The sequence below is a fragment of the Drosophila albomicans genome, chromosome X (assembly GCF_009650485.2).
Source record: "Drosophila albomicans strain 15112-1751.03 chromosome X, ASM965048v2, whole genome shotgun sequence".
Classification (NCBI taxonomy): domain Eukaryota; kingdom Metazoa; phylum Arthropoda; class Insecta; order Diptera; family Drosophilidae; genus Drosophila; species Drosophila albomicans.
Window position 1 is genome coordinate 573,384 of NC_047627.2, and position 21,839 is coordinate 595,222.

Genomic DNA, 21,839 nt, shown 5'->3' on the forward strand with positions numbered 1-21,839 from the left:
AGTAAACCACCTCTTAAATGTTTTCCATGCAAGCAACATTTTTATTTGTCGTACACAAAAATGTGTAGCGGGTATCCACTAGTCGAGCACACTCGACTGTAGGTTACTTATTTGTGTTTTTTTTTTTTGTTCTTCGTTGTGTGTGTAACATTTATTGTATATCGTATGTTATGTATTTGTGTTTTGTATGTACAGTTTGTTTTGGCTTAAAATTTGTAACACTAAGAGCGCAAATAAAGTAGCTGCAACATTTTGTATGTATCATAAAGAAGAGTTTGGGATTCATTTGTAACTGAGATTACGCATTCCACTAGTCTGTGTGTGTGTGTGTGTTACTTGCCTGGCGCAGTGGTTGGCAGATAAGCGGATATATCCACATTGGCCATTAGATTCGCAGTGTGCAGCAGCTCGTTGATCGGCACCGTGGGCACGTTTACCTTTGCTGAGCTGTCAACGGCAACGGCGACGCTGAGCGCAGACGGAGGCGACGTTGCTGGCGATGAGGAGGACGATGCCAGCAATGCTGATGACTGCTTGCTATTTAGATGACGCTGATACAGTTGCGGAGCAAACAGCTGCAGCAGGCGACGTTGCAGCGTCAGGAGCAGCGAGTTCATCGCGCCCGAAATGACAATGATGCCTGATATAATGGAACAGAGTCGAATGACAAAGGTGAGCAGATAGTCGCGATCGTGGCTGACCACAATCTTCAAGGCGGACCAATCGTACTTGAAGTAAATGCCCGGCGAGCCGTAAGAGTTCCGTTCCGAGTCTGTAGGCAGATAGAAAGAGAGAGAGAGAGAGAGAGAGTTAGTTAATACACTTAAGGTGGAGATGCATTGATGACTTACCCAACTTGCGCACGTTCTCGGTGACAGCGTATTGGAATGTGCTAATTGTGCTGAACGTGTGCTGAATCTCCGTGGGCACCACCTTGATGAAATACTGCACCGTGGTGGCCTCCTCGTAGATCACGGTCTCATCGCCCTCCAGTGGCTGGACAATGCGCCGCGAGTATTGCCCGAAGCTGAGCCGATTGATGCGATGCGTAAAGTTGGCAGGCATGCGCCGGAACTCGATCATCCAATGGTCCTCGAACAAGCCCACTACAGGCTGTGCCCCGCCCACCAAATGCAGCACGCCCGCCACCTTGTTAATGCCCAGTGTGCCGTGCAAGCGGCAGGCATCGAACTTGCTCTCTGACTGCGGCAGCTCGTGCGGATGTGGATGTGGATGGGGTTGCTGCTGTTGTGCCTGTGGCTGCAGTGCACCAGGTGGTGGCGCTGCCGCCGAGTGTGAGGCACGCTGCGGATTCTCACTGTGCGGCAAATCGTGTCGCTCGCGCAGTATGTCTTTGAACAGGATGTCCGCCACCGAATGGTATTCCTCGCGCAGATAATGATTGGTCAGCTGCATTGATTGGAACTGCCGTCGATCAGACTCGGACATTTGCCACCAGACGCCCTCGCGTTGCAGCGTCCCATACGCAAACACATCCTGCTGCGTCTCGTCCATCAGATCGACGCCGGAGAGCGAGGCACAGGGCATGGCCACTGTGATGTCCACATGCATCTGCACCTGCTCATCAAGCGCCATGTCTGGCTCAAATTGATAGATAATGTCCGTCTCATGCCAATAATAACGCAATTCCGTGTACACCAGATACACGATAAGCAGGCGGCTCAGCAGCGACACTGAAAGTGACAAAAATATAGCATAGTGCAGCATATGGTGTTCATGCAAGTCTTACGTGTGCCGCCGATCTCAGTGGTCTCCGTGTACTTCTCTGGCACCTTTTTAAATGCATCCAGATTCTTGGCGAATTCAAGCAAATTGCTTTTATCGCCGCGATAACGCAGCGTTGCCGACATCCTTGCGAGTCCCTTGTCTTCCCCTCGTTCACTATTGCAATTTGTTTGTTCAGCTTGTCGATTTGTTTTACCACAAAAAGATTATCATCATCGTCATATCATCATTGCCACGTATCTCGCCCACTTTTATTGCCCCTCCCCCGTACACAGTAATCTCGCTCACTTCGCGCTCAATTCCGAGTGCGTGCAATGCAAATTCGATACAGTTATATGATTGCAATCGTTAACAAAAAACCAAAACACCAACAGCAATTTGTTGTGTTAACAAATTAAAAACGATATATATAAGGAATGCAAATTATTGCCGTTGCCGGCTGAATTGTTGATAAATATCGTCACGTTATCGATATAAGAGCAGTTTTAAAAAAAGCTGCATTCGATAGGCCTGAAAACAGCTGATCGCGTTACATACTATTGCCAATGACGTATTAAAAATTAGCAATAGTGAGACCGTACCCTGTGATTTGTAGGTTGCTGTATTTTGTATTTTGGTATATCCTATGAACAGCTGATAAATAAATAGATTATTTGTTAAAATCTCGCAATTTATGTGAAAATATGCATTCAATAATAAATGCATTTTTTAAATATAACATTTGCCTTCACTGAACATCATTGTTTAGCAGAGAAAATCAACGTTTAAACAAATGTCTAAGACATCGATATCATCATCGATATTTCTGCGACTTTTTAGCATTGATTTACCGATTGAGTTTCGCAATATTGTTGTTAAACCGAACTTGGTGTCCAGACAGAGCGCGTCGTTTGTTGTTCGTCGTAGTGCTTAAACACTTAGTAATCGTGTATAAACAAACTAACGAGCGCGTGAGCGAACAGGCAAAAACAAGTTTTTACTTTTCGGTAATTAGCATGCACGTATTTACATTATTTGTTGAGATATTTGATCGCTTGATTTTTAGCCAGTCGCAATAATAAATTTGCACATACATACATACATACAGCTGTAGCTTAAAATATATACAGTTGTTGCAAAAGGGTAATAAATCTCATTTCCGTTGTCTGCTTGTACATATTGTATATATAGAAAATCGTTAAACGTGACGATGGCTTTTGCATCGAAGTGCGCATTTGTTGTCGTCACCAGCTTATTGGCATTGCTCTTGACGACGCCTGATGTTGTGGACGCCCGTCGTGCCCAAGGCAATAGTCAGCGCAAGACGCCATCTAGCGGCCGTGTGACTCAGCCACCGCCACCACAGTATAGCAACAATGCTGATCTGACCAAGCTGAGCTACTCCAACAACTACAACGCTCAACCCAATCGACCGACCGCCACGCAAACTCACTCCGCCAACTCGCCCGTCTCTGGCAACAACAACAATAATAATCAGAACGGTTCGCCCATCGGCTGGAATGTGCCACAGCAACAAGGTCAGTCACATCAGCCTGTGCCAGCGCCCGCCTATCAAGCACCCAACTACGGCGCCGCACCACAACAACCCTCCTACCATGCCCCCATCCAGCCCAGTCAGAATCATGGACAGCAATATGCGGGCGTACCACAAGGTGCTACCTATTATCAGCCCAATCAGTTGCCCCCCGGCGCCACTTTTTATCCATCTGCTGGACATATGCCCAACACTGGCTACCATCCGGTTGCAGCTGCAGCCCCTCCACCAGGTGCCACCTACTATCAGGCAGGCGCGGCGTTGCCACCAGGCGCCACCTTGTATGCACAACCACCTCAGCAATCGGGTTCGTCTGGTCCAGGCTTTCGTAAGTCAACAACAAAGCGCAACAACAATCGCTGAATCATCAACTAATCAATCAACTTTCTTTGTAGTAACTGGCGCATTGGCTGGCGCTGCCACTGGCGCAGTGGTCACTCATTTGTTGAGCTCCTCTGGCGGCAGTTCGTCCCATCCCGTGGCCGCAGCGCCACCTGCACCCGCAGCTGGCCAGGATCGCATCATCATCATTAACAATGGTGTGCCCGTCAATGCCAGCGATGGCACCACGGTCATCAATGCAGGCGCAGCACCAGCAGCAGGTGTTCCTGTTCTTCCAGTGAATGGCACTCAAATGGAGGCAATGCAGCCCGCTCAGCTCGCACCATTTGCGCCAGAGAATGCCACCATGCCCATGTCGAATACTACGGATCCAGCAGCAGCGGGAGCGGTAGCACCTGCATCACCGGCACCTGGTAGCATCATCTGTGTGCCAACCAAGGTTAACGAGACGGATCCCACTGACAGCAGCAAAATGGTGGAGGTCGAGAAGATTGCCTGCTATCCGGCACCGCCACCGCCCGCTGTTGCTCCCGGCTCGGAGCCAGCACCCCTTGCGCCCCTTGGCTCGCCACCAGCAGCGATGTCGCCACCGCTGGCACCATTGGCACCGATCACCACCAGCCAGCCAGCGTTGTTGCCACCCGATCAGGCAGCTGTGCGCTCCAGCAACAGCGGAGCCAGCAGCATTTGCAGCAGCACGTTGCACGCCATGTGGCCGATGTTTGCTGCTCTGGCTGCTTTTGTGCTGCGCTTTGCCGCAGCGGGTGGCAATTAAGTGTCGTCATTCTGGTTTCGTTTTTTGCTTTGCACTCTTTATTAGCCTCACCCACTGCACCATTTTCCATTCCCCCTGGCCACGAACCCACACACAAATCCACGTCCTCTAGCGCGACCCTAGCAGCAATTTTCAAATGCAATTACCATGATGATGTGGATGATGGTTGCATTGTTAACTATTGTAGTAATTGTCCGTAGAGTATTCTTAATTCGTATGTTGTAGGTTGAAAACCAAACGCCTGATGATATATTAATACCAATGGCCTTCACTTGTGATGATTATAATGATAAAGACGAAGACGACGATGATGATGATGATGATACGGCAGCTAAGCTCGAATGCAACAACATTCTCTGTAACGTTAACTATGAATCTCTAAAAAATACTTAAAAATTGGAGAAACTCAAGACAAAATGTGGACCACTTAACACAAAAGAAAAAAAAAAGGAAATGAAATGAAAAGACATATCTCAGTATAGTATACTATATATACATATATATATCGCAATTTGTTGCTTATAATCAATCTATTGGTAGTATTACAATACGCTTAAACACTCGTTTAAGCCACAGCTCACAGTTGTTTGCTCAATTTTGTATTATATATTTTATTGTTTTGTTTTTTTATTCGTATTTGTTCTTCTGGTCATAATTATTGATTCAATAAAAGCTTAATAAACATCACACCCGCACTCCAAGCTGCCAAGCTGGTCTTTTTCTTGGCAAAACTCTTCTTTTCCCATAGACTATAGACTATAGACTGCACAGCAACAACTTGAACAATAGAAAACACTTGACACCAGCAGCAGCTTTCACTTTTATTGAACAACTGTCTGTCTGAACTGTTCATGCAATATCATCTCTCACCCAATCGTGGAACAGTTGAAGATGACTCCAAATATCTCTTTCAGCCAAACGCATAAATTATTCGCATTGCAGACTAAGACGAGCACCTTCGACTTTATTTTTATGGGTATACAGTGTATAATATACACAGAAAAACATGGATTGACCTCAACTATTTATTTATGGTAGTTCATGGAATCGAAGAAGGAAGAGAGATAGGAACATAGGAAGTATAGAGAGAGAGAGGTAGGAAGATATCAATATATTTACGCACATATTATCTATTATGGAGCAACGGATGGGAAGAACTCTTCTCAGACTTAAATTCCATGCATTTGAAAGCAACAATTATAAGAACAAATGCGCAGTAAGAATTATTAAATACTAATTATGCATGCGCGTACTAAACAAAATGACATTCTCCCTTATATATATTATAAAGAACTGGTCTGTCTTGTTTTGACTTGCAGCAAGGAGAAAAACATTTATTCAACCAGCTAATTACATCAAAATAACCATATAGACAGACATCTACAGACGTATTAAATATTTTGATGTGTTTTCAATAATTCGATAGTTGAATATCCACAACAAAGTTACAGCTTTTTTCAACCGCAAAATATTTGCAGCAATAAAAAATATTGTTCAGTAAAACGTAATTTTAACGTTAACTTTAACAGTTGCAAAACATTAGTGCAGACTAACGCAATAAAAATACTTTTCATCACAATTTTTTGTAGTAATCTGTATTTCACTTTACAGACATTAAGAAAAAAGTAAGAAAGCTACAGTTGAGTGTGTTCGACTGTAAGATACTCAATTTTCATTTTTAATAAAACTATATCCTAAAAATATAACAAAACAAAATCTGAAAATATACCAGGAAATATACATATTTGGTATTTCGATATAGTACTGTATTCAAAATATACCATAGCGTACAAAATATATAAACCAGATTGTCAGCTGGCAATTTTTCAGGAGTCTTAAATTCTGTAGTTATTGAATGCTTTACTATTACGCTTGTTATTCGATTATTGTCGATTTGAGTGGGAGGAAGTAGGCGTGGCAAAAATCAAAAACTTAAACTTAATCTGCATGCAAAATTAACAAATGCTGTCGGAAAAATATATGTACATATCTATCTCTTATAACTTCTGAGATCTAGTTATTCATATGAACGGACAGACACACGGACATATAAAGCTATATCTTTTCGATACACTTTTTAGTTTCAGAAATAGCTTCTTCTTCCTGTTACATATATTATATTTCCCGAAAGGACAAAGTTATAGTACCATTCTACCTAACGGGTAGCGGGTATAAAAACTAACTGAACAAATGTTAAAGCACAGTATAACACACTTCCGATGCGAGTACTCTCCAAAATATCCAAATCTACCATTTACTATCTATAAAAATTGGTATGAAAATTTTCAAATAACCTGACCATTAATTTTCAAACTACAAATTGGAAAATTTGAGAATTTCAATCATATTTTATTTCCTATTATCATGATTTCATTTATAGTCTCTTAACAATCGGCAGCCATGATTCAAGGAATTGATTTACTGAAAAGAGGAAATTGTCGAAAAAAGATAAAAACCCATCGGCATACGAGATATTGGTATTGGATTGCTTGAATTGACCTTTAACAATGTGATGTTTAACCAAAATATATTATACAGTTTAATCGAAAACTTTGAGAGAACATTGTGTATATTTAAGTAACAAGTGTTCTCCAACATGCTTCACATAAACAGATTAGAACATATTCCAAAGAAAATCCTGTCTAAAAAGGGAAACAACAAATGAATAAACAAAGTTGAGATTATATTTTTACGCGTTTTAATCTGGTAACCATGTTATTCTGCTACATGACACATGTATTAGTCATTGGAAAACAGTTGTAAAAAATGTTTTGTGTTGTAATCTTTACTCGGCTTCATCATCCTCATCGTCGTTGGAGCTAATTCTGAAGTAGCGCAGCTCGTATGAGTCCTTCTCATTGGCCACAACACGGATCCAATCACGCAGACTGTTCTTCTTCAGGTACTTCTTGGTCAAGTACTTGAGGTAGGGCTTAGAGAAGTGGACATCGGAATTGACGATCAACTTCATCTTGGAGCGCTCAAAGGTGACGTTGTTGCCCAAGTTGTTCACCTTGCCGTTGACCTTAAGGCGAGCCTTCACATATTTCTCCTGCGAAAAAGAGGAATGCATCAATTAGAAAGAGAACGCAAGTAAATCCACTCGAAGCTAAATCTATCGATTGGATAGAGATGAAAAATACTAGACTAGACTAGTAGTAGTGCTGTCTCTGTCTTTGTTAAGGCCAAAAGCAAATGGTAAGGTCAGCAAAAGGCCCAAATAAAGAAGAGTGACCAATTTTTTAATTTGCCACTGAGTACACTGCCATCAGAGCGACTCGCAAAAGCTTTCACTCTCTGACGGCAAATCGGCGTGGCCTTAATTTATTTGACACAAAACGATAGGAGCAAAGTAGCTGTTGCATCGGAGACAGTAAACATTATAAGTTATATTTAGACTAATTGCATTTTAATTTGAATGTTCTTCCTTGACGATTAATGAAAGTTTAAATATGGTATTAAACGGTAGTGTCACAAACAATACTTCAAAAACAAAAACAACTCTTTAATATTTGTTATCAATATCGTCGAGAAAAACAATCAAAATCTCATACTTTGAAATCATGGATGATATGATAGTTTGTTCTAAATGACATTCAATTGCAATTCATATCGCTCCAAAACAATTCTAAATGTCTCTACGTTAAAAATTATAAATCATAATTAGCTGTTCCTGGGATTTACCGTATTACCTGATCCAATTCGACGTGACGTGGATATATGACGCTTTTGCGTGGCGGGCAGTTGTAAGGCGCCCTGCTAATTTAACACAAGTTTCCCCGCTTAGCTGCTTTTGTGGACTAAGTGTTTCATAAACACTCGTGGGCAGAAGGCAGAGAGCTAAGTCTCTTTGAAATTGCTTTGCTTGCTATTGAATATTGAATGGTGAAACCTGCAGCGTGACCAAGAGTTCTTTGTACACGCTCATAGCAGGGCGCACTATGAATTTCGGCCTGATGCACCACGGTTGTGATGCGATCAACCCAGGGCCCACCACGTGGCGGTAGACATAGCACGACTTGACGCTGTTCACAGACGGTTGCACCAAACTGGCCAGACCAGGTCCTGGCGATCAGAGGCTACCCCGTTGTGCAGTGTCCAGAGCCCCTTTATGTGTGGGAATTACCCAGAGAAAAGAATTACTGACAAATCGCGTTGCATGTCGCACGATCACGAACTGAAGGAAATTTTTGTATGCAGATAAACGCAAAAAAAAAAATACAGATGTGCAAAGCTAATCGATTGATATCGATTTTAGTGGTTAAAAAAAAAAAAAACAAAGAGACCACAGTGACGAACACAAAAATACTTGTGTACTAATGGAGAATATTCCATTGTTCCAGCAGTTGTTAACCGTACGCAGCACAATACTAGCCGCGTGCAGTTTAATCGCTACCGAAGAGTTTTTACTGTAACCACAACTTTTTATCCAGAGCCTCTTGCTGTTTGCGGCAATGAAAAGCTTGGTGTGGTATCGCTTGTTATCGATATCGAACGAACACGCCGCTGACGTCACTGTTGTCGCTTTGAGGTTATGTTCACCTGCTCTCCAGAGTGTTTGCTTCTTGTTAATATAAGGAGATCTTAATCTGCTTCTGGGGAAAACGAAGCTATTTTTTGTGACTGGCGGAGTACTTACGAAATCGGCCACATCCATGATGTTGTCCTCAGCAATGTTGGTGCAGTCGATGGTGAAACGCAGCGACACCTTCTTCTTCTTCTGTCCCTTGCCGCGCAGCACGTTCTTCTTCGTCACCTTGCTGGGCGCTGGAGCAGCAGCCTTTGCCTTGGGCTTAGCAGCCGCTGGTTTGGCGGCGGGCTTGGCAGCAGCCGCTGTAGCTGGAGCAGCGACGGCGGCAGCAGCGGGAGCAGCAGCCTTGGCGGCAGCTGGTGCAGCCTTCTTTGCTGGAGGGGCAGCAGCTGGGGTGGTGGCGGGCTTCTTAGCAGCAGCTGGAGCTGCCTTGGCGTCCTTCTTGGGAGCAGCAGCGGCAGCGGGTGCCTTCTTGGGGGCATCCTTAGCAGCTGGCTTAGCGGCTGCGGGTTTAGCAGCAGCAGCGGGCTTTGCGGCAGCTGCTGCCTTAACGTCCTTAGCGGCTTCCGGCGCCTTCTTCACGTTCTTGGCAGCGGCAGCTGCGGGCTTAGCAGCCTCAGCCTTGGGCTTCTCAACTTTGCCCTTGGCTGCGGCTGGTGCCGCCTTCTTCTCGGCGGGCTTGGCAGCCGGCGCCTTAGCATCACCCTTGTTGGTCTTGGCCTATTTCAAACACACAAAAAAAATATGACTATTACTTTTGCATATCATTTAATTGCAGTCGCACAATTCAAATAACACGTTCATTGCATTTCACACACTTCACGCTTGCATATTTTGCATTTATTTCGAATGTTTTATTTGTGATGGTGCAACATTTTCACGATTTTTCTGAAGCACTTACAGTTGGGGCCATCTTATTACTCGAAAACCACGGAGGAAAAGAACCAGCACTTAGAGATGAGTTCAAGTCATCGATTCATTACCTCGAAATTCGATTTTTTTTTACTACTTACAACACTGTTTTACAGTTTTCTTTTCAACACAGTTTGTCAACACTAAAATTATTAATTAAATATTTGGCCACACTGAATTCTAATTGGATTTTAAAAATTATGTTCAAAATAAATTTAATTATTGCCGAAAAATACGAGCTTTCAAACATTTGGCATAAGACTATATTTCGGCTGCAAAAACATCCATATTTAAAATATTTAAAATGTTCGATTACCACATTTGCTACCATTGATGTATGCGAATATCAATTCCCATCATGCTTTCGAAGGAAATTATACTCGGAAAATAATATTATAAAAAAGGTTGTCGGATTTCATCCAAAAGCATAATAATAAACACTTAATATTAAATAATCTTTCTGCAAAATATCGATATTCACCGAAACAAAAATATCGATGATTAAGCTATTTTGAAATTTATCGATACATCGATGTTTCTCTACTTCTAGACTGAATGAAGTGCGCAGCCATCATAAGTGAAACACATACGAGAGTGACAGCTTGCTTTTTTTTTGTTATTTGGCCTGAAGAGTATAAAGTGAAAACTGCGTTTCTTATACAATTATTTAACAAGAACAATCATGAAGTTTCAATACAAAGAGGAGCATGCATTTGAAAAGCGTCGCGCCGAAGGCGACAAGATCCGCCGTAAATATCCTGACCGTGTGCCTGTGAGTACAAATTATTTTTTCTTTATTTATTTCTCTTTACCTTAATATGTATATACGTATATTTTATCCAGCCCTACTCTGTGTGTGTTTATGTATGCATGTGTGTATGCGTGTGTGTTTTTGTGTGGGTTGTTTGTATGTATGCGATTGTTTTGCGTCGTTCTATTTGGTTGTTGTTCAGTGCGGAAAATCAATAATGCGCATATTCACTTCAGCAGTAATTGTTAATAATTTTATGTCCATTACTGAGCATATAATTATCAATAGCAGTTTTTCACATCTGTTGTATGAAAAGAAAATGCACTTGGCAGCCTCAATACTTGCCAAAAGATCTAGTGAAAATCAAACAAAATTGGTGTTTGCACACACACGCGCACATACATACACACGAAACAGGCTTTGTTCAGCTTGTGTATGTGTGAGTGCGAACGAGTCAACTGCTAGATAGCTGACTCGCTCTCCCCCAGCTGTTGAAGTGTTGTTTTTCACTTGGTTGCTTCGTGAATCCCCCCTCACAGCGTTTGATACCCCCACTCGTCATTCTCGTCACACGGCCAACCAGCCAGTTGTTTTTTTTTTTATTTGTTTTTTTGTTGATTGTAAATCAAAAATTTTTTGTTTTCGTTTGTTGATTCGCGAAAATGCTCGCTAGGCTACTTAATTACTGCGCATAAAAAAAGCAAACGCAATCCATGAATTTGGCTAATAGCAGAAATAGTTGCTTTTATTTTATTTTTTTTCGCATTCGCAATTAGTCATAGGAACTTTTGTACTGTTTACTCTTTGTTTGCTTATTTCACAATTTTGTGGCGGCGGCGTAAATGAATACAATAGTCAGACATTCTGGAGAGAGCAAAGCTCTCTTTATCCCCTTATCAGTAAAATGCAGTGCAACCTTGCTGCCAAAAGCTCTCTTCTGCGGTTCTCAATGATGCGATGATGATCATGCATTGCAAGCATCCTTCCATCCCTTTCTCTCTCCTTTTCTATTGCGCGCGAACGCAATGCTCATTGTTTCTGTTTGACTAACGTCTAAATTTGAGCAACAATTTGTGTTTTGCTTGTTTTGGATTTCAAAAGAATATTGTTGTTGCATTTCATTTTATTTTAATTTTTTTTGGCAAGCAGCTAACACAAATCACATAACAGCTGATGAGCAAGCAAATGCAGGCAAGGCCAGCTGGTCGCTCAGTGGCAAATATGTCTGTATGTATTGTGCACAATAACATGTACATATACATACATATGTAGTTTGTTTGTGTGTGTATATATGGTATGAATGTACGTAATGTACATAAATAATGCCGCAGGCCACCTTCACCTTGAGAATGGCCAATGACGTGGGGCGGACGGGTGACAGGCAAACACAACATTTTTTTTTTGGCAATTTATACGCTAAGCTTTAAGCTTATCTTAACAGCAACGTTATGCTAAGAATTCCACTTGCATTCCTTCCCTTTTAAGAAGCGCAGGAATACCACAACCTGTTAACCGTTCACATTGTTGATTTGTAATTAACTTTGTTTTCTTTGTTCGCAAACATGCAATTACAATTTGTTAGCAAACTACGTAAGAATGATGAATGTGCATTCGACGTGTTTGCGTGTGTGTGTGTGTGTGTGTGTGTGGAAAACGTATCGCGTATCGTCACGTAGTTTTTGTTGTTGCTTATTTTTATCAAAGACGCAATTCATTTTCATTTGACAATTTAAATAATTATTATTATAATTATTTATTATACAAGCACGTAACTAAATCCTTTTCGTTTTATTTCGTCTTTACAGGTGATTGTTGAGAAGGCACCAAAGGCGCGCATCGGTGATTTGGACAAAAAGAAGTATTTGGTGCCATCGGATTTGACTGTCGGCCAATTCTATTTCCTCATCCGCAAACGCATTCACCTGCGTCCCGAGGATGCACTCTTCTTCTTCGTGAACAATGTCATTCCCCCAACATCTGCAACCATGGGCTCCCTTTACCAGGTATGCATATATCTCCACCCTAATTTCATCAATACGCTTTGCTCACACCATGCTTTTTTCATCTCTTTCACTTGTAGGAACATCACGAGGAGGATTATTTTCTGTACATAGCCTACTCCGATGAGAATGTCTACGGCATGGACAAGTAGAAAATTGACTGCATCTCTCCCATGCAACAAACAACAACCTATACAGAAAATTCTATATATACATACATACATATATTTTACGTTTAGCAATGCAGTTTAAAATATAATGCAAAAAAAACGAAAATGGAAAAGAAAAAAGAATGATAGCTAAACAAATTGTGCAGGTCTAAGGCAGTAAAGTAAAATAACAAACAAAAGAAAACAAAAAAAGAAATATTGAGGAAAAGAAAAACACCACAAAAACACAATTAAAAAATTCTTAAAAAATGTAAACAAAAAAATCCAAGACAAATGTTATGTGAAAATTATTTGATAACATCATTTTCTATTCGCGCTAGTATTTGAAAATTACCTATGCTTTAACATTATTTACTTGGCACTAGTTTGTTCAGTTTCTCCCCTTTTAATGAATATATATTTTTTTAAATCTTGCAATTCTCTTGTGTATCGTAGAATTTTCATGTTTGATGATGTAGACATTTTACTTCATTTGAACTTTATGTGTAATAATACAACAAAATTTTGTGCATATTTAGTGTGTATGGTTACGAATAGGACTCTCTCGGTTAAGCGTACAATAATTAATCTATTATTAATTAAATAAATACAAAAAAATATATAAAAACAGTTGACTAACTCGTCCAAAAAATCAAACGATCAACATTTCGCTGTTATTGCATTCTCTTTATTATTTTTCCTCCGTTCTGGCTCACCCTCTAGGCCTATCGGTCAAAGAGTTCATCCCTGTGAAAGATGTGCTCCAATCGTTCAAATCTATTTTGCCACTAGGCGTATGCATTCTATAAATTTATTTTTGAAACCGTTTGTTATCTTTAGTGATAAGTCATACACCGTTTTATATTTTCAGTGGCCTTACGAAGTAAACAAACAAAACTCAAGTGTCGGGAAAAATAGTACTAATTTCGGTACATAATGTTTTCTGGATGATAATAATCGAAATCGATAATCCAAAAGTCATTACTAATTTATGTAGGTACATAGTATTTCTATCGCTGACAATAATCAATATCGATAGCTCTGCTCATTCCAATCAACAGAACATTAACCGTTAACAGACTTACAGTCCAACTTTTACATGAGCAATTCAGTATTTTTAAGCGTAGAAAAACAAGAAAATCGTTAATGCGATGCACTAGCGCTGGTAAATTGGCAACCCGACAATGCTTTATATTATTATTATTGTCGCCATCTGATTAAAATGTATGACCGTAAGCAGCGTAATATGTAATTTAATTAATAGTGTACTAGGAGCTCCATTTTTTTGCGGGATTTTTGGAGCTTTAACTGCTTCTTACTATTCGTTTTCATTCGGATGAAAAATATTTATCTCACATTTTTGCGAAAATTGTATTTTGTTATATGCCAAGAATCAAATGTTCTAGACGAAGTCTAGATTTTATTGTTTAAAATATTGAAATAAAAGCGGTTAAAGGTAACGCGCCATTTTGGGTGTTTTTAGAAACTGTTAAATGTAGTGTGACCAAGTGAGAGTTGTAGGGATTTCTTTATTTTGGTATATAGCCTAGGCGTTAAAACGTTCATTTTGGAAAAATTGCATATGGTGACACCCCGACACAGGTGTTAAATGAAAGCGCTTTTCATAAAGCTCTTCCTTAAGAAAAAAGTTAGAATTCTGTTGTTTAGCCGGAGTTTGATGTACGTGTTGTTGATGTCAGGCGTAGGCTTCGTGAATTTTATAAATTAACTACGTTCTATTCGTTTTTATGTGAAACAAAACAAGTGCAGTCGAGTAGCAACAGAATCATCAATTAATTTACACTACCGAAATCAGGTAAAATTTTATTGTGTGTGTGCGTTTTTTTTTGCAGTTTACAATAAAGGGCACAAATCAGCCGCCCTCAGTTACAAAACGGGCGCCTCGACAGCCAAAGAGAAGTGTTAAGTTTAGTGTTTGTTATTGTTGTTGTTGTTGTTTTTGATATTGCCATGCAAACAAATTGTGCTTAATGAAAAACACATGAATTACTATTTGTGTAGTCATGGCAAAAAATAATGAAACGACATGTGCACTGCAATTGATTTTTGTTTTGAGCTCGTTTTTTTCTGACGCATTCATTTGTCGTTGCCCTGGCTTTGTGTCTGCCTTTGTTGTTGTTATTGCTATTTGTATATGGGGTTTTTATGTTCTTCAATGCTGTGGCGACGCTGCGCCATTTGCCACCCCAAAAACAAAAAAACATCAAGAAGAAGAACAACAACAGCCGAGTGCAGAAGTTGCCACTGCATAAGAAACGTTTCGTACGACAACAACAACAACGACAGCATTGGCAACTAAGCGCTTTTTATTCAATTATCATTTACACACACATACAATTGTATGGCACATACGTGTAGTGTTGTGTATGGCGAGACTGTAGCCTCGAACAGAACAACAACAAAGCGCAGACAAACAGCTGATTAAGCAGCAGCGCAGAAGTCGCCGTTGCCCCTCCTCCCGTGTGGGCCACCCTAAATGCCGTATACCCGCATAGGCAGCTGTATGTGTGTGTGTATTAATATCTGTCCACTCTTTGCGCTGGTCAGCATGATTTTTATGTACTTGTGTTATTGTCGCTCTCTCATTGTTGTTGTTGTTGTTGTCAACTGCCACGCTTTTTAAAAATTACATGCATACTTACACACGCATAGGTAAACAACACGTGTGTGTGTGCGTTGTTGCCCTGTTTTTAGCGACGAACGTAACGCATGTGGATTCATTTTATTGGTGCTTGAATATCGTATGATAATCCGTCGTCGCCGTTCTTGTTGTTGTTGTTGTAATTGTTGTGCTTTTCCCGCGCGCTCAAGTACATACATGTATGTATGTATGTACACACATGACAAAGAGGCAGAAGCATCAATACACGCGTATTTTTAGTTTGCTGTGTTGCCAACTAACAAAAAAAGACAAAAAGATAAACCGGCGGTAGCGGATAAAACCAGTAGCCCAGCCAGCCCAGACTTATGAAACAAAGGTCAATCGGAAAATCATTGATGGTTTTGATTGCTTTTTAAATTGTTAAATATGCAAATACATTGCCATTTTTTGTTGCAAATATTCGTAGCAATTACAATTGGAGGAACACCATGCATATTTTATTTTTTGCCTTACGATCATTCAAATTATCGATAACTCACAACAGCTGTTCGATTTGAAAGTCAAGCAACGACAGCTGGTCACACTGCTTAACGAAATAAATTGATCGCCTTCATTGAATTGAAAATCAAATTAGTGATTATTTCGCTTTTGTTTTTGTAGAAACTCGCCTAAATGTCACAACACAGCAAAAAGGACACAGCCAGCCATGCGAATAGCACACGCCAACGCAAACAGGACGACACAAACAGCAGCAGCAGCAACAGCAACAACAAGAGCCAAAAGAAACAGCCGCCCAATGGCAGCACTAAAAGCGGCAGCAGTAGCAGCAACTCCAACAGCAACACCTCATTTACAACAATTAGTAGCAGTAGCAGCAACAACAGCTCAGCGACAGCGACGACAGCAGCGGCACACACAAAGTGTGGCAACAATAGCAAAATGCAGTTAAGCAAAAAGGATAAACAGCAAAAAGACAAAGAGCGCAACGAGCGTGCACAGCTGGTGCTCTGGCGTCGTCCACTGCAGACGTCCAAATACTGTGCACTTGAACTGATTGCATTGCTGCGCACCTGGAGCAGCAGGTGAGTTGAATCGCCATCGCCCCTTCAAATCGGGCTAGCTATTTAAATTATTATTCTACATCCCTTAGTGGTGTCCTAAGTATAACGCTAGACGGCAATTTAAGCTGTCAACGTTTTTTAGTGTCACTTTCTCAACCTTTTGATTACCACTTCGCTTAAACATTTCAGCTCAATCCTCTAGATAACAATAATACAAAGCGGAAGAGACGAAGCTGTTGTCTGTTCAATAAGAAGAAAATCCATTTTATGAACATTTGCACAATTTATTAACTGTCGCTTTAATACACAATTTTCTTAACTTAAACAAAATTTAATATAAAGCCACACAATTATTCTAATAATTATTATTAGAATAATTATTAATCTTTTCGTCTTTGTATATATTTAGTTTTATTTTTAATCAGAGGATAACAATCACCAAGGATCATTTTTAACATAAATTCAAAATTAAAGCCTAGACATTATATGTAGAAAACAAAGTAATTTAGATCATCTGCTCTCTTGCTATTTATAATTTACCCATAACAATTTACCATTATCTCTCTCTCTCTCTCTCTCTCTTTCTCTCTCCGTCCCTTTCAGATTAATGCAGCAACGCGGCCTGTTGGCTGTTTTAATAGTATTAGGCATTGTATTTAGCATAATTTACAAGATCGATGGACCGCATCAAATGATCATTGAGCTGGTGCGTCGCAACACCTGGTTCTTTGTCTACTGGATTGGCCTCGGCGTTCTCTCATCCGTTGGCCTCGGCACCGGCCTCCATACGTTTCTGCTCTACTTGGGTCCACACATAGCCAGCGTCACATTGGCCGCCTACGAATGCAATTCCCTAAACTTTCCCAAGCCGCCCTATCCCGACGAGTGAGTTGAATATCCTGTTTATGCCTTTACAACATTTTGAGCTAATCATTGTTGCCATTTGTAGCATCATTTGTCCGGAGGAACCGTATGTGAAGCGTGTGCCCGATATCTGGTCCATTATGACCAAGGTGCGTCTGGAGGCATTCCTTTGGGGCGCTGGCACTGCGCTCGGCGAACTTCCTCCCTATTTTATGGCCAAGGCGGCACGTCTCTCCGGCTACGATCCGGACGATGCCGATGAGCTGGCCGAGTTTGAAGCCCTGAATGCGAAGCGACACCAGAAGAACCTCAGTCTCATGGACAAGGGCAAACTGTTCATGGAGCGTGTGGTCGAGCGCGTTGGCTTCTTTGGCATCTTGGCTTGTGCAAGCGTACGTTGAACATTCATTTGAAACGCTTGCTTATGTTGATCCTGACTTATTTGTTGCAGATTCCCAATCCGTTGTTCGATTTGGCTGGCATCACGTGTGGCCATTTTTTGGTGCCATTCTGGACATTCTTTGGCGCCACGCTCATTGGCAAGGCCATCATCAAGATGCACATACAGAAGGTCTTTGTGATTATTGCGTTCAATGAGTCTCTGATCGAGCGCGCCGTCGATCTTCTGGCCTCGCTGCCAATCTTTGGCCGGAAGCTGCAGCAGCCGTTTAAGGGATTCCTCGAGAACCAGAAGCAGCGATTGCATCGACGTGGCGCTGGCGCTAGCGGTGGTGACTCCGGCAATCTGTTGTCCAAGATCTTTGAGACATTTGTGATTGGCATGGTTTGCTATTTCGTTGTATCAATTGTCAATTCGCTGGCGCAAAGCTATCACAAGCGGCTGCACAAGAAGACGCGCAGCAACTCGACGTCAACATCGTCTGCCTCCCAAGCCACGCCCACCACCGGCTTGAAGAAGCATGCCAAACAAAAAGCGCTCCGCGATTAATGGGCACAATCTGAGCCACAGCACTTTCATCCTTTCCGCAATTGAATGCAAAATTCTTTGTTAATATTTCTTTTTTTTCGGCAATTATGTTCTGTACTATTAATTATTATTATTATTATTCATATTATAATTACAATTACAATTATAATTACTATGATTGTGTTAGTCAAATTCGAACAGTTTCTGGCGAGTTAAGATTATGATAGAACCATATGCATTAAATATAATAATATCGTAAACGCTTCTTTTTTTTTTGTGCTAGCGAGTGAATGAGGAGCGATAGTGCAGCTTTGAATGATCATCGTAGTCTAGAATAGTTAAAGAAAAAGCAAAGAATACAAAAATGAACAACCTTAATATAATTATATAAATTTAAATAAATAGAAATACACAAATAGAAAGCAAACACAGCACACAACAACAACTACAACAACTAAATAAAGTAAATGGAAATTAAATAACAGCTAGACCCAAATCAATAGTACTATCTATATACATAACATACCCAAAGCTATTCAGTTGATTTTCTACCCTCGTTTACAATTTCCTTCACTTTTTGATAATGCAATGCAAAAACAAAACTGAAGAAAACAAATACATAAGAAATACAAATCGCAAATGTTGTGTAGAAATTTGCTTCAAGATAAACAAAGACATTAAAAACAAAACAAAACAAAACAAAACATGAAACAACTGAAACTAAATGCTGAAAATAAACGGAATTACGAATATGATAAGAAAACATTTGCAAATGACTGCGGGGGTTTTTTTTCTCTATTAACTAGCTGCTGCTGCTTCGCGATGCGTCTAAAGGGATAACCCCAAGTGATGGATGGCCCCAACAACAACAATAAAACAATAAATGGATGTGAGAACATCACAATGAATGATGGAGCATCAAAAGTAGACATCGAAACAATTTCCGGGTTTTACAATTTATATTTGGTGTCGCAGGAAACATTTGGGATTGTAATGAAGTAAAGGACTGAACAACTTATTATTATAATTATTGTTATCACTTTTTAAGCATAGATTACAAATAATAATAAATCCATAGATAACAAAATATGTAACTAATGTAAATTAGCGTTGGTTGCTTTAGCCTTTAGCTGGAAGAACTGATATTTTTTGCTTAATCATATAATTTTGTCTCAAAAATGTTTGATTTGAAAAGTTAACTTTTGGAAAAATTTGTATTTTTTATTATTTAACTGGAGTTCTGCTACCTTTTTGGCACCTTGAAAAGTTATACCTTAAAACAAAAAAAAAAAAATACTTACAATTATTCATATTATGTATACATTATTCATAGAATACTATGTATTATGTATTATTATACTATATATATTATGTTATACAAGGGACCTCGTAGGAAGGTCCTGTGGATGACACCTCTTCAGTCTTCTCATTTTTGGAGCATTTCTTAGCCTTCTCGCTAATGGGTTGGGATGAAAATCCATTCTCGTCTCACACGGGACAAATTCCGCCATGGAATTACCCATATGTACATATATATAGTGGATAACACATAATTTCAACTAGTAGCAACCGACTATCTTAAATAATTATACTTACCAAACTAAGAGAGGTATTGAATTTATATAAACACAGAATTTAGTTTAATGCTTCTACCATATATAAATTCATTGCAAAACAAAAAAGAACGAAAAAATTTCATGGCTTAGTTCAAGCAAAAACTGTTCGTGGATTTCTTAAATAAAAAATTGCTCTTGCTCAAATTTTTTTTTATAAAATTAATTCATATACATCAAACCTTTGTTAAGAAAGTTTTTCTTTTTTATTTTCCAAGTAGAGTCTGGTATAAAGGGTGAGCCGAAGCTGAGAACTTTACCCCAATCATTTTATGAAAACACGTACACTTCTGTCCTCATTTCAAGCGAAGTTTCAAAATAACTTTGGTGAATGGTAAAAGGGTCAACACGTTTTATGACTTGCCATTGGCATCACACATATAATAATTTTCAGGTTGATACATACGTATATGGTAAATATACAATACAATAATATACAAATTAAAATCAAATTTTTGTAATTGCATTAATTTTGTTAAATTTAAGAAAAAATAAATCCATCACTTTATTTTAAGTAAGAAAAGTACAGTTATGTTCTGATTGTAATAGACCCGCTCAAAAGTAAAGTAATCTTCAAATTTGAAATGTTGTGTTCGTACATATCTTCAAGGAAATAAATATAAAATTGCGGAAAACTTTTAAGCAAATCAAATTTTGAACTGTAGAATTCGCCAACACATTTTTACAAAAATATTTTAACAAAAATGTCTTGCGCTGTGAAACTCCTGAAGCCGAATAATTAAAATTTGTTTTTCAAACATTTTGTTATGTATCAAAATATTTTTTAATACTTAATGTTTTATTTTTTAGCTGCTGACGAAAATATTTTTTCTGAAGAATTTGTTTAATTGCCAAACAAAAAAGAAATGATAGTATTGTCAATCAAATGAATCCCAAAACGGGATCATTCATAGTTTCGAGCATAGGATGTACAGAAAAGATTTGGATTTGATTTTTCGAGACTTTGTTGTAGTTTTTTTTATTCAATTGAGGCCACCGCGAACGTCTAAAATGTTCAAAATCAGCATGTGGAATACACATGCAAACATAAGCCAATCCATTCAGTTGATGACGAGCACAAATTGACTACAAATACAACCGCTAAATAACGGATTCAAGTATTTGAATGCGAATTAGTCACGCTTCGGATGGGGCCCTGCTGCGGGGCATTAACTTGTAGAACTTATCAGATTATTAAGCTTTTATCTGGAGCAGCATCGCAGATGTGATTATTAGACTCCGTGATATGTGCCAGTCTGAAAGTGATTCCAGTGTCAGCCCCTCTCGTCCAGCGACGTTGACTCATTAAGCCCTAAGAGCTTAGGGTCCGCAGCGTCGCTTGACTCGAAGGACGAATGCTCTTGGCTTAAGGCTATCCTCGTACGTTGCTGGTGTCCCTTTTTTACAATGCCGATGCCGATGCCGACACCGATGCCGACTACGACTGTGACGCCGACGCGCTTAGAATGCCTAATTCATTCAACAGCAGCAACAAAAACAAAAATCCACAACAAATGGTATTTAGAAGGTCTATCCAGAGGAGACAGTTGAATGCGACAAGTCGACGGGTGGATACGCTGCTCTGATATACAATTGCAAAATGAAAACAAGTAAGAAAGCTACAGTCGAGTGTACTCGACTCTGAGATACCCGCTACCCATTTTGAATAAAAGAAATATATTTTGCGATATTTTTCTCAAAAAATACCGAGTATACTGCAAAAATACTAAAAATATACCAAATGGTATATGTGGTATATCGATATAGTACCGCATTCAAAATATACCATAGACGGCACAATATGCCAGATTGTCAGCCAAGGCAACTCAGACCCTAGTAAGTAGGCGTTTTTGCCCATACAAAAGTATTTCTTTAATAACTTCCACAATTTTTATCTGACCGCAACCAAATTTTTAGGAATCATAACTACTATAGTAATTATTGTATATACCAAAATTCGATTTTTTTGATTTGCGGGGGCGGAAGTGGGCGTGGCAAACATTTTAAACA

At 39.7% G+C, this 21,839-nt stretch overlaps 5 protein-coding genes across 5 annotated transcripts; 3 read left to right on the forward strand and 2 right to left on the reverse strand.

Annotated features, from left to right (window-relative positions):
• Positions 1 to 107: 107 nt before the first annotated feature.
• Positions 108 to 2,202, reverse strand: LOC117578006 (endoplasmic reticulum-Golgi intermediate compartment protein 2). The gene is made up of 3 exons (XM_034263104.2): positions 1,751 to 2,202; positions 852 to 1,694; positions 108 to 772 (listed from the first exon to the last, which is right to left on the reverse strand). The coding sequence occupies exons 1-3, from the start codon at positions 1,869 to 1,871 to the stop codon at positions 333 to 335; spliced, it is 1,404 nt and encodes a 467-aa protein (XP_034118995.1). The 5' UTR covers positions 1,872 to 2,202; the 3' UTR covers positions 108 to 332.
• Positions 2,203 to 2,582: 380 nt separating this feature from the next.
• On the forward strand, positions 2,583 to 7,259 carry LOC117578007 (uncharacterized). Its single transcript, XM_034263105.2, has 4 exons — positions 2,583 to 2,732; positions 2,917 to 3,608; positions 3,676 to 6,022; positions 6,778 to 7,259. Exons 2-3 carry the CDS (start codon positions 2,936 to 2,938, stop codon positions 4,395 to 4,397), a joined length of 1,395 nt encoding a protein of 464 aa, XP_034118996.1. The 5' UTR covers positions 2,583 to 2,732; positions 2,917 to 2,935; the 3' UTR covers positions 4,398 to 6,022; positions 6,778 to 7,259.
• On the reverse strand, positions 7,079 to 9,966 carry LOC117565821 (60S ribosomal protein L22). Its single transcript, XM_034245125.2, has 3 exons — positions 9,830 to 9,966; positions 9,037 to 9,648; positions 7,079 to 7,449 (listed from the first exon to the last, which is right to left on the reverse strand). Exons 1-3 carry the CDS (start codon positions 9,839 to 9,841, stop codon positions 7,183 to 7,185), a joined length of 891 nt encoding a protein of 296 aa, XP_034101016.1. The 5' UTR covers positions 9,842 to 9,966; the 3' UTR covers positions 7,079 to 7,182.
• A 446-nt stretch (positions 9,967 to 10,412) lies between these two features.
• On the forward strand, positions 10,413 to 12,899 carry LOC117565826 (gamma-aminobutyric acid receptor-associated protein). Its single transcript, XM_034245138.2, has 3 exons — positions 10,413 to 10,612; positions 12,397 to 12,594; positions 12,672 to 12,899. Exons 1-3 carry the CDS (start codon positions 10,523 to 10,525, stop codon positions 12,741 to 12,743), a joined length of 360 nt encoding a protein of 119 aa, XP_034101029.1. The 5' UTR covers positions 10,413 to 10,522; the 3' UTR covers positions 12,744 to 12,899.
• A 1,466-nt stretch (positions 12,900 to 14,365) lies between these two features.
• LOC117573076 (vacuole membrane protein 1) lies at positions 14,366 to 18,978 on the forward strand. The gene is made up of 5 exons (XM_034255959.2): positions 14,366 to 14,556; positions 16,024 to 16,445; positions 17,028 to 17,309; positions 17,374 to 17,680; positions 17,740 to 18,978. The coding sequence occupies exons 2-5, from the start codon at positions 16,036 to 16,038 to the stop codon at positions 18,235 to 18,237; spliced, it is 1,497 nt and encodes a 498-aa protein (XP_034111850.1). The 5' UTR covers positions 14,366 to 14,556; positions 16,024 to 16,035; the 3' UTR covers positions 18,238 to 18,978.
• Positions 18,979 to 21,839: the final 2,861 nt, after the last annotated feature.